General features: G+C 37.2%; 1 protein-coding gene across 6 annotated transcripts in view; it reads left to right on the forward strand.

Annotated features, from left to right (window-relative positions):
• PDS5B (PDS5 cohesin associated factor B) overlaps positions 1-12,727 on the forward strand; it is a 226,461-nt gene that overhangs the window by 26,460 nt on the left and 187,274 nt on the right. For 2 of the 6 annotated variants that reach the window (XM_077159005.1, XM_077159006.1), the window contains exon 1: positions 5,723-7,284. The exons of 2 other annotated variants lie outside the window; for them this stretch is intronic. In XM_077159005.1, the coding sequence (XP_077015120.1) occupies positions 7,223-7,284 (62 nt within the window). In that variant the 5' untranslated portion in view covers positions 5,723-7,222. Of the gene's footprint in view, positions 1-5,722; positions 7,285-12,727 lie in introns of those variants that run through there. 2 more of the 6 variants (XM_077159003.1, XM_077159004.1) reach the window with 1 other exon arrangement.

A 12,727-nucleotide genomic window follows, 5' to 3' on the forward strand; every position in this document is an offset into this window, starting at 1 on the left:
CCATCCAATATATTTTTGTCTGTTTCCCCTATTTTTTTCTATACCCCTTACCACATCACTAGCATTTCAATCTGCTAAATTTATTTTAACATTTGTTCCCCCTTTATAATCTACATGTTTTACTCATCTGTCCATACCGTAGATAAAAAAAGCACCAGACACAAGGTTTTCACAATCACACAGTCACATTGCAAAAGCTGTATCATTATACAATCATACAGTCATCTTCAATAAACATGGCTACTGAAACACAGCTCTGCATTTTCAGGCACTTCCCTCCAGCCTCTCCAATATACCTTAATTAAAAAGGTGAGATCTATATAATGCATAAGAATAACAACCAGGATAACCTCTTGATTCTGTTTGAAATCTCTCAGCCATTGACACTTTATTTTATCTTATTTCTCTCTTCCCCCTTTTGGTCTAGAAGGTTTTCTCATTTCTTTGATACTGAGTCCTAGCTCATTGTAGGATTTCTGTCCCACGTTGCCAGGAAGGTGTACACCCTTGGGAGTCATGTCCCACGTAGTTAAGGGGAGGGCAGTGAGTTTGCTTGTCATGTTGGCTGAGAGAGAGAGGCCACATTTGAGTAACAAAAGAAGTTCTCTAGGGGGTGACTCTTAGGCCTAATTTTAAGTAGGCTTAGCCTGTCCTTTGTGGGGTTAAGTTTCATATGAACAAAGCCCAAGATTGAAGGCTCAGTCTATTGCTTTCGTTGTCCTCACTGCTTGTGAGAATATCAGGAATTCTCCACACGCAGAAGTTGAATTTTACCCCTTTCTCACCATTCCCCCAAGGGGACTTTGCAAATACTTTTTTATTCACTGTTCACATCACTCTGGGATTTATCAGGGCATCACTCTGGATAAACCTACAAAATCTCATGCCCTACTTAAAGTCCCATGTACTTATGGTGTTCAATTAAACCGTCTGCATAAGTTATATTAGGAAATGCACTAGTCAAATGATAAATTTTGTACCAAATAAACATTTTTTGCTTTAGTCTTACATGTAAGTTAAAGTTTTAAAATATAACTTACCATCTATTTTCAGCACGCTGCAATATTGACATTCCTTTGTTCTTCCTCATGCAGTTTTTTAATTTGTACATTTAGTCACTATCATTGTACACTCTAGGCATTCCTGGATTATACCATCTCAGTCTTTATCATCTATCTTTCCTTCTGATTTCATTTGTGCACCCAACCCTCCTCCCTCTATCATTCTCACATTTTCATTCATTGTACTAACATTATTGTATTAGTTAACTACCCCTTTTCTTAAGGAAACTAACATAAAACAGCAATATTTTGCTGTTTTTTTCTTCCTTATTATGCTCAAACTTTGGCTTTACCTTCTGCTTTTCTAGCAGGAAATGTGATGGTGAGCCACCTGTCATCATTCCACATCTTTGGCGTGTTTTCAATCTTCACAAGTTTTATATTCTTTGCCATCCCACCAGTAAAGAAAAGGGTAATGAAAAGAAAGTATGTTTTTTATTCTTAAACAGCGATAGCTATTTACTAATGGCATACTTCTGTCTGCTGGGCGTGTACGTGTTCTCAAATCTTAGAATTAGACTGGACAAACTGCCAACCCATTCCCTATTCCACACTGATTTCTGTGCATTACTTGCTTTTTATCACAGTAACTGCTACTCTCAAAAGGAATGTAAATGATCTCATGCTGTAACTGTCAGCTGCCTTAGCTGTTCGTTTGCCTGATGTCCCACAGGTCTTGAGTCTCTACTTTCCTTGAAAATCTGAAATATCCCACAAAGCCTTGTGACTTCACTTTGATGTCCATGGTGTTCTGAGATGCCTCGCTGCCCAGCTGGTAGTTTACAGTTTATGCTGGGAGTATGTGGGGAGAGGCTATCCACATTTTATAGAAGAGAAAAAGGAACTGTCTGTGTAGAATAGGCTGTAGGTATTTGTACAAAGCTGTTTTACTGAGCAGTCGTATTCATTTGCATTTTGAACTCAGTCTGTATTTTAAAGTTTATTTTCTGTTGGTATTTTCTTTAACTATAATCAAGTTCCCTTTTAGAGGAAGCAGGTTTTATTTTTTTATTTGCCAGGGAGTTAAAAATAAATATCTTCTTTTATAGTAAAAGGTAACAAAACCATTTTCTATATTACAGTTCTTTCCATTTCTAAATTTGTTTTCCTGGGAAAATGTAGAAAAAGAGATCAAAAGTTAATTTGCAAATAAGTAATTGGCAGTAATTGAGTAATTGCATTAATAGATCTGTAAAGGATAGGTCATATTTAACTAATATCTTTGGAGAGCTGAGTAAGAATTGTAGATAATTGGAAGTCTGTGATAAAAACAAAATAGTAGAATTGTAGAGTTTCCAGATTGCTGTCTGGGAGAGATCTAAGGTGGGATGGTGTTGTAAATGAGGGTCGGTTCATCAGATTGAATTCTTTTGTGCCTTCTAGGCGTTTACACTGGGGGATGAGAGTCGGGAGCAGGGGGTGGAAAGAATAAAAATGGAGGGAGACATACAGATATTGTGTGATTATGTGTGTTAAAGCGTTCTTGTCTCCTGCCAAGTTTAACCTTGAATGTGTTTGCTGCCCAGTCTACATTTAAAGTTCAGTTTTGAAAAATAAGATTTATGGAGAAAAGTTTGAAGGATTATGCCTGTAGATTATTTGTTTTCTTCCTTTAAGGATTGCTTTAAAAAATACTTTATTACAAATACTTTGCAATAATAAATCTATAAGTAAATTTGCCTTTCTTCCATCCCGAGCTCAGATTATGACCATGTTCAGTTTTTACAATTTATCATAAAGCAGAAATAATTTTATCTCCTCTGTTTTTGATTAATTTAATTTTGTACATATTTTTCCGTTTCTCTCATCTCCCACTCCTGTCCCTATGTGGTGCCTTTGTGTGCGTGTTCATGCGCATGGTGGTACTGATGTTTGTTTTACAAAAAATGTGATTAGGTTCACATATATGTACATACATACACACTTGAGCAGAATGCTTTTCTTACTCCTCAATACCTTAATATAAGCTGATACTGATCCAACTTGTTCTTTGTAATAACTGCATAATATTCCATGGTAAAATTAACCACACTCCATATATATATATGTAAATATTAATTTATTATAGGAATTAATGTATGCAACTGTGGAGATTGGCAAGTCTGAATTCTATAGGGGATATAGGGTATATATGACACCATAAGGAAAGGTAAAAACTGAAATGGTATAGTTTAGGAATGCCTAGAGTAGACAATGATGGTGGTTAAATGCACAGATATAAGAATGTTTTTACATGAAAGAGAACAATTGAATGTCAATATTGCAAAGTGTTGAAAAAGGTTTGGTATACAGAAAAAAATACAATCAATGCAAGCTAGAGTCTATAGTTAACAGTAACATTGTAATATGTGTCCATTGAATGTAATATGCCAAAACTAAATGTCAGTAAGTGGGGGATATGGGAATGGGTATGGGTTTCTTTGCCAAAGAAAAGGAAGTTTCCTCCTTTAGATTGAGGTGACAAAGGTATGGCTGTGTGATTATACCAGGAACCATAGATTTTTTCACCTAGGTTGGATTGTATGATGTGCAAATAAAACTGTTTAAAAATGGAGAGAAAGAGATACAAGTGGTGAAGAAAATGTGGAGAAAGAGATGTACCTGTTCACTTTTGGTTGGGAAGCAGGGTGGTACAATTTCTTGGAGGGCAGTGTGGTGGTTCCATAGGAGGCTAGGGATAGGGTTACCATATAATCCTGAAACCCTGTTGCTCAGAATATACCTGGAGGAACTGTGTGGGGACATGGACATTTGCACACGGTGTTTCTGGGCAGTGTTCCTGATCCATAGTGAATGGAGATGGCCTAAGGGTACGACGATTGAGGAATGGAAGGGGAAGCTATGATGTATACATACAATAGACTACTGAGTGGCTGCCCGAAGGAATGAAGTTGTGAGGCATGCAGCTAGGTAAATGAACCTTGAGGACAGTATGTTGAATGAAATGTCAGAATGAAATGACAAGAAGACAAATATTATCATGCCTAATTCATAAGGACTAGCTGTAAAATACAAAGTTGGAGAATTGAAGTCAAGAGCATGGTTGTCAAGTTTTGGGGGCTATTGTAAAGGGTCCTAGATTGTAAGCTTTTACAACAGTCACATATCCAGGAGTTATAACTCTGTTTTCTAAATTCTGAGATGCTGAGCTATTTGCATATAACCTGATCATTCCCTGGAACTTTGGGTATTTGTGTGACACCTGAGACGCAGAGCTCGGAAGCTATGAAAGTCAACACTACCTCATATGGCAATTGTTAAAAAAAGTGAAAAAGTGATCAGACTTCAAGTAGAGTTATAAATGAAACTGATCTGGATAGAACTAGAGTAAATCAGAATACAGGGTAAAGGATGATATGGTCTATATTTTAGAACTTCAACTTCTTTGTGAGACCGAAGGAAGAGACAGTTGTTTGCTGCAAAATTTTTTTTTTTTGAGTAACTCATCTAATTTAACTTGTGTGGTCAGTTTATTCGAACGCCATGATTACATGAGATCTTGTTGGTTTGTACAGGCTAGTGTGGTGCCGTTATACATCCCAGAATAATTTGGGCAGTGAATAAAAAAGTATTTGCAAAGTCCCCTTGGGGGACTAGGAAGAAAGGAGAAAAATTTAAACTCCCCCATCTGAGGAATTTCTGATATTCTCGCAAGCAGACAGGGCAACCAAGGCTCAGTTTGGGACTCGCCCCTATGAAAACTTATTTCTCTAAAGGAGAAGCTAAGCCTACTTGTAATTTATGCCTAGAGTCACCCCCAGAGAACCTCTTTTGTTGCTCAGATGTGGCCTCTCTCTCTAAGCCAACTTGGCAAGTGAATTCACTGCTCTCCCACTCCATGGGACATGACTCACAGGAGTATAAATCTCCCTGGCAATGTCGGACAGAAATCCTGGGATGAGCCAGGACCTGGCATCATGGGATTGAGAAAGACTTCTTGACCAAAAGAGGTAAGAGAGAAATGAGACAAAATAAAGTCTCAGTAGGTGAGAGATTTAAAACAGAGTTTAAGAGATTATCCTCTAGGTTATTCTTAGGAATTATATAGCTATCCCTTTTTAAGTTTATGGTATACTGGGGTGGGTAGAAGAAAGTGCCTGAGACTGTTGAGCTGTGTTCCAGTACCCTTGAGTCTTGAAGAAGATTGTATGACTGTATAGCTTTTACCATGTGACTGTGACTTTGTGTTTGTGAATTGTGTCTGATGTTCCTTTTATTTAGGGTATGGATAGATGAGTAAAAAAAAAGACAAAAATAAATAATAGTGGGGGATAAGGGGTAAAAAAAATTGCGTAGATTGCAATACTAGTGGTTAGTGAGGGGGAGGGATAAGGAGAATAGGATATATGTTTTTTCCTTTTTTCTTTTTTATTACTTTTTCTGGAGTGATGCAAATGTTCTAAAAATGGTTAGAGTGATGAATGCACAGCTCTGTGATGATTTTGTGAGCCATTGATTGTGTATGGAATGGACTGTATGGTGCATGAAGATATTTCAGTAAAAATATTTAAAGAAGAGATTTACCCCACTTCATTTAGCTGTAGGATTTACTACACTTCATTTACTTATATATGTAAATATTAATAGATTTATTATAAGAGTTGGCTCATGCGACTGTGGAAATTGGCAAGTCTGAATTCTATATGGGAGGCCACAAGTTGGAAACTCCAATGAAGGTAAAGTATAATTCCTCAGGAGTTGCTCGCTGGCTAGTTGGCTGAAGTAGAGACAGAAATTCTTATTTCTTACTGCTGAAGTACTCATTTTTGGCTTTTAAGACCTCCAACAGATTGGATGAGGAGACTCCCCTTACTGCTGATTGTAGTTGGATTTAGCTGCAACTGTAGTCACCTGAATAGGTACAGATTCATCCAAGAAATACCCCCACAAGAAAAGTGCTTGGCTTATAATAGATGCTCAGTAAATGTTTGTTATTGAAGAGGAATAGTTGACACAATCCTGTATTGTCAGTTTGATTGTATTTGGTTGATTTTGGTGGAGCCACATGTTTTAGAGCTCAGATGTGAAGGTGGTAAAGCAAACAGACTTGTGGAAATTAAGGCCTTTAAGATAGATGTAACTTAAGAGTGTATCTGAGGGTAGAACCTGTATTATTTATTTTTATTTTTTTGGTTGTCGGTCTGTTCTGAGTTCCTGAAGTTGCATACTGGATTGTTCCAAACTTGTTTGGCCATGGGAATTACCTGAGGTACTTTTTAAAAATAACAGACTCTGAAGCCCTTTCCCAAATCTATTGAAACAAAATTTCTAGAGGAGAACAGGGAAATCTTTATTAAAAGCAAATAAACACAGGACGGTGCAACAATGGCTCAGCAGGCAGAGTTCTTGCCTGCCATGTTGGAGACACGGGTTCAATTCGCGGAGCCTGCCCATGCCCAAACAAACAAACAAAAAAACAGCAAATAAACACAAAGCAAACAAAAACAGGCATGTATGTTTTGGCCACAATACTGCCACAGAAGAGAGCTGAGTTCAGATTTTAGCCAGGATGAATTTAAGGCAGATGTTGTCAATTATCTGTCATAACCACAGAAGAATCTTTGTTATGCTGCCATGGAAATGAGTAGCACACTTTCCTAGCCAGGATGATGTAGTTTTAAGTTAGCCCTAAGGAAAAAACTGTTTTGCTTAGAATTATTGGTTATGAATTTAATTAATAATAAAAATAATATTATTTAATGAGACTAGATTAAAACACTTATGTACCTTCAACATTAATATTTTCTGGGGTATCTTCAAATATTTATAGGCTCTAATGGGTTTTGGAATGTCTTTCTCATTGTAGCGAAATATATTGAGAAAAAAATGATCAGTTGAATTCTTTTGGCGCGCTGGACATCCAGATTCATCTCAGATTCCTCTACCTGAAATTCTTTCATTACATTTTATCTGCAGAGTACATAATTTTCAAAGCAAATTTGTTAGTTAAATGTTTATTATAGTAGATACTGTCTTACTTTTAATTAGATAGAATTAATAATAGTACTTTCATTTGTTTTGTGTACAGTCTGGTACATTGGGTCCTTTGGGATTAATGCAGAGGCTTGAAGAGATACAGTGTAGTTTTATGTGAAGAGTATTTGCCATTGAATGAAAAGTGTGGATCTCTCTCACTTGGCAGTGCCTGAGTCACATTCACCATGCACCTTGTTACTGAACACGGCAGCTTTGTAATCGTCCCCAGATGGGGAAAGAGTGGACGGTAGGTAGTGGGGATCCCAAGGAGGTAAATGACCCTATCTGTCACATTTATTCACTGGCAAAGTTTTCTGCTGTTTTAACAAAACCCTTTCTCCCATGAAACCACTTCTCTCCTGTTTTCTATCGCATCTTCTCTTCAAATGGTTCTGTGCTCTCTTTCTGTTATCCAGAGACTCCAGTTACTGCTTCTCCATACTCCTTTGCAGCCAGCCCTCATCCATTCCTACAGGCTCCCTATGTTTCTTTTCTGTTTTTTTTCTTTTACATGGTCAGGCACCGGGAATCGAACCTGGGTCCTCTGGCATGCAGGTGAGCATTCTTGCCTGCTGAGCCATTGTGGCCCGCCCTCTGTGTTTCAGTTGGTGTGTCTGTGTCTTTGGAAATTCCCTTTCTGAAATACAAATCTGATCTCTCTTCATATTTCTTAGAAATCAAACAAAAGCAAATGATAACTGCTTTGTGTGATAAAGATCAAACTCCTTATCAGGAACATAAGACCTCATATTAACTGGTCCCAATTTCTTCTTCTTCTTTTTTTTTTAATTGTTTTTTATTAAACATACCAATATGCAAACACAAACATTCTTACCATATGATCATTCCATTCGTGATATATAATCAGTAACTCACAACAGCATCACATAGTTGTATATTCATCATCATGATCATTTTTCTCAGAACATTTGCATCAATTCAGAAAAAGAAAAAGGAAAACAGAAAAAAATTCATACATACCATACCCCTTACCCCTCCCTTTCATTGATCACTAGCATTTCAATCTACTAAATTTATTTTAAAATTTATTCCCTTATTATTTACTTATTTTTAATCGATATGTTTTACTCATCTGCTGCTGCCCAATTTCTTTTATCATGACTTTCTTTTAATGTGTGCGCATGGGTATGCACATACACATCTGCCGAGTCATGTTAGTGTAAGATAAATTAGCTCATACGATTGGTGAGTAAGGGAATGTTGTGAGTGGATGCAGGAGTTTTGTTGGTAATAGGTATTTTTTTCTAGCACATTAATATTTTCTCAGTATTTAAGGGCATTCTTTCTTACAAAGATAATATAACACTTTAACAGTGTAGGAAGATGTTCAGAAAAGAACTGAAAATCCTGCTGCAAAAAAACTGCCTTTCTTTAATACAAGCACAAGGTTTAATAGTGTCAAGAATTGCTTTTCCTTTTATCTTAACCTATCTGGTAAAACCACAAGGGCAGATGAAATACTGCAAGGTATTGTGTTTGACAAAAAAATTGAACAAGGCCATCATTGGATTAAGTTTTGAATTTTGCTAAAATTTTTCCTTTTAGAAGTAAATACCTTCAAGGACTCACATCTTGAAAGAGAAACCCTGAATTGGCCAAGGTTTAAAACTGAAAGAACTTGATTAAGATACTGGATACAGATACCAGTGCAGATTTACTGTAGTGGTATTTTATTAGCATAGCATTTTATTGTTATTGTTTTGATTAATGTTCTGGTTATTTTGCAGAATGTTAGGTTTTTCTAGGAGCATATATACCATACTATAGCCGAACATTTTTTCCTCAGACTGAGCATAGCTTTATGCTTTTCCTCATTGCTCACCATGTTTCTTCTGCCCAGAATCCTCACCCATCTGCTTTGTCTTCCGCTGCGTAGTTAGATGAAATTCCAACTGTGATGTGCTACCAGCAAATTTCTTGACTCTCTTTGGCAGACTGAATTGCTTCTTGTCTTGTGTTTCCTTTAAAACACTCATTTTATGTGTATAAGTGGACGATTTTTAGTAAATTGAGTTGTGCCCCCCAAAGATCCCTTATGATCCATTTGCAGTTACTTCTGTTCCTACTACCCCACCCCCCTTCAGCTCCAGACAACCACTAGTCTATTTTGTCTTTCTATAGATTTGCCTTGTTTGGATGTTTCACATGAATGTAATCATCTAGCGTGTAGCTCTTTGTATCTGGCTTCTTTCACTTAGGATAATGTTTTTGAGCTTCATCCATGTTAGGTTTTGTATTAGTACTTTGTTCCTTTTTATTGCTGATTAGTAGTCCATTGAATGAATATACCACATTTTGTTTATCCATCCAACTGTTAATAGATACTTGGGTTGTTCCTACTTTTTGGCCGTTATGAATGATACTGCTGTGAACATTACCACATGTGGACATGTGTTTTCATTTCTGTTGGAAGATACTTAGGAGTGGAATTGCTTGGTCATATGGTAAATTTATGTTTAACTTTTTAAGATAATGTCAAATTGTTTTCCAAATTGGCTGCACTATTTTACGTTCCCCTTAGTAATATGTGGGGGTTCCAGTTTTTCTACTTTCTCACAAACATTTGTTATTTTCTGTCTTTTTAATTATGGCCATTTAAAACGTATCTAATCACTGAGCTGTTCTTTTGTTTTGAGCCTATGGATGATCCAGTGTTTTGATGTCTGTTCAGTTTGCTTGGGTTTTGCAGTATTCTGATCCTTAATATACAAATCAGAGTTCCTTAAAGAGCTCTGAAGTAGAACTAAAAATAAATTGGTTTCTTGTCCTGGCTCTGCCACTTGCTAGAATGGTGGCCATATGCACATTTATAAGCTCTCTGAACTTCCTTTCATCTACAAAATCTAGATAATTCCTGCCTTTATTTTATTAAGAATTTTGAGACAAACATGATCATCTATATGAAGGAACTTAAATTTTAGTCTGTCAAGTATTTTTACTAATTGTAGCTGCTTTGCTTCAGATCAGATGAGAAGATATGTGTTAAAGTCTTCAGTAAATGAAAATGAGTTATATGAAAGGCAATGGAAATGCTTGCAGAGGTGGTGGGCAGAATTGGCAGTATATTGTATTATTCAGGTATTGCTTCTTAACTTTAGCATATAAAATACCCATGGAGCTTTTTTAAAAGTATATGTGTTTGGGCCAGAGTATTAGGGGATTCAAGTCTGCTCCAAAGATTGGGAAACATTAGGTAAAGGGCATGGGCTTTGAGAATCAGGCATGGGTTAATTCCAGTTTAGATACTGGATTACTTTAGCCAGTAATTTCTCTGAGCCTCAGTTTCCTCACTTATAAAGTTGAATCTAGTTACATAATTCGCCCCAATATTAAGAAATTTATTGAGCTCTTGCTTTTTGTACTTCATTTTGTTATATATTAGGTATACAGTAGCGTATACCTAATGTTGTCATCAGTTTACAGTTTAGAAGAGGATACAAGCATTAGAGAACTAATATTTATAATTATGATAAATTCTTTAAAGGAAAAGTACAGGTATGGAGTGAGAACAAGTAGTAAAGATGTAATGTAGACTGGTCAGGCCTCCTTGAGCTGTTGACATATAAGATGAGACTTGAAAACTCAGTGTTCTCCAGCAAGAGGAGCAGACAGGTAGAGAAGAGGAACAAGCATATGATGCAAGAGAAATAGCATACCCTAAGGCAGAAGGAACTTGGTTTAGTGCCTTAAGGGATGGAGAAAATGGTCAAATTAGTATACTTCGAACTTACTCTAAGAGCATTGGGGACCTATTTAAGAATTTTAAGGCAGTAATAAGGCCTACTGCTGAGATCATTAAAATAAGGATTAGAAAGTGTTCATTCTATTTGGCAACATAGAGATCCATGATAACTTCTAGTTAGCTTTTACTGTATAATAGATCCCAAAACTTAATGGCTTAAAACAATGACCGTTTTATTTAGCTTCCGGTTTAGCGGGTTGAAAGTTTGTGTTTGGCTTAGCTGGGAAGTCCTGCTGATTTGAGCCAGGGTGAGCTGCTCTCAGTTGGATTCACTGATGTTACCAGCTGAGGCTGGCTGTAGAGCTGGCTGATCTGTGATCCCCTTGGCTGGAATAACTGGTGTATCCCTTTGTGTGCTCCTTCATCCCCCAGAGGCCTGATCAGTCTTGCTCATGTCAGGAGCAGCGTGCTGGTGCTGAGAGCTGCAAGTCTGCAGACCAAAGGAACAAGCATTTTTAAATTTCGGCAATGTCCCATTGGCCAAAGCACGTCATAAAACAGCTCAGATTCAGGGGCTGGAAAAAGAAATGCTCTGTCTTCATGGGCAGAGCAATAAAAAGCCATTTTGCAAGTGTATAGATACCCGGCCTTCTCTGTATAACTTCACCATCACCTTTGATGTTTCTTCCATTTTTTTAGTGGTATTTGGGCTACGCCCATTCTAACTTTTTCATTTTGGAAGGGGCTGTCGATAATATGGACAGGAGGGTAGAACTAGTTGATATTCTAGAGAGGCTGACCCCTCTGCATTTCAGGACTTACCTGGTCTGTGGACCCATCTGGAAGTTGTAGGTTTCTGGAAAGGTTACCCTATTACATGGAACCTTTGTAGAATCTTTTTTTTTTTTTAAATTGTGAAATATATATTAAAAAAAGCAATAAATTTCCAAGTATATTTTAACAAGTAGTTATAGAACAGAGGCTAAAGTTTGGTTTGGGGTACAGTTCCATGATTTTTCATTTTTTCTTCTAACTGCTCCTAGGCACTGGAGACCAACAGGAATAGTCAGCAGTCATACTCATTTATTAAATCCTATCTTCTCTGTTGTGCTCCTCCTTCTCTTTAAATAACAAATATACATAAAAGTAATACATTTCAAAGTCCATCTCAACAATTAGTTGTAGAACAGATTTCAGTGTTTGGTATGGATTACAGTTCCACAATTTTAGGTTTTTACATCTAGCTGCTCTAAGATGCTGGAGGCTAAAAGAATTATCAGTAAAATGATTCTGCACTCATACTCATTTGTTAAACCCGACCTTCTTTGTATAACTACACCATCACCTTTGATCGTTCTCCCACTCTGTAGGGGTATTTGGGCTTATGACCATTCTAACTTTTTCATCTTGGAAGGGGCTGTCGATAATATGGGATGGGGGAGGGAACTAGTTGATGTTCTGGTGAGGCTGGCCCCTCTAGGTTTCAGGACTTACCTGGTCTAGGGAGCCATTTTGGAGAGTTATTCTAGTGTTTGGAGCCTTTGTAGAATCTTATATAATGCCCTAGGTATTGTTTAGAATTGGCAGGAATGGTTTTGAGTGTGACAGGTTATAATAGGTAGCAGTGTCTAACTGAAGCTCGTGTGAGAGTGACCTCCAGAGTAGTCTCTTGACTATTTGAACTCTCTCAGCTACTGATACCTTATTGAGCAAGTTATCTTTGAGCTTTTGTTTTCTCAGTGAAGAAGGAAGAGTCAGTCTGGGGAGTGCACCAGTCGTTCAGTGGTAGAGTTCCCACCTGCCACGTGGGGACACGGGTTTGGTTCCCGGCCCAAGAACTCGCCCCAGGACAACAATAACAGCAACAAAAACATGAACAGGATTTCGTATGATTAGCATATTGCACATCTACCTCTGTGTGTGTCTGTATGGATATTAACAATACATATGTATAGGGAGACATTAAAAATAAGTCTGCAGTGAGCGT

The sequence above is a fragment of the Tamandua tetradactyla genome, chromosome 4 (genome assembly GCF_023851605.1).
Source record: "Tamandua tetradactyla isolate mTamTet1 chromosome 4, mTamTet1.pri, whole genome shotgun sequence".
Classification (NCBI taxonomy): Eukaryota; Metazoa; Chordata; class Mammalia; order Pilosa; family Myrmecophagidae; genus Tamandua; species Tamandua tetradactyla.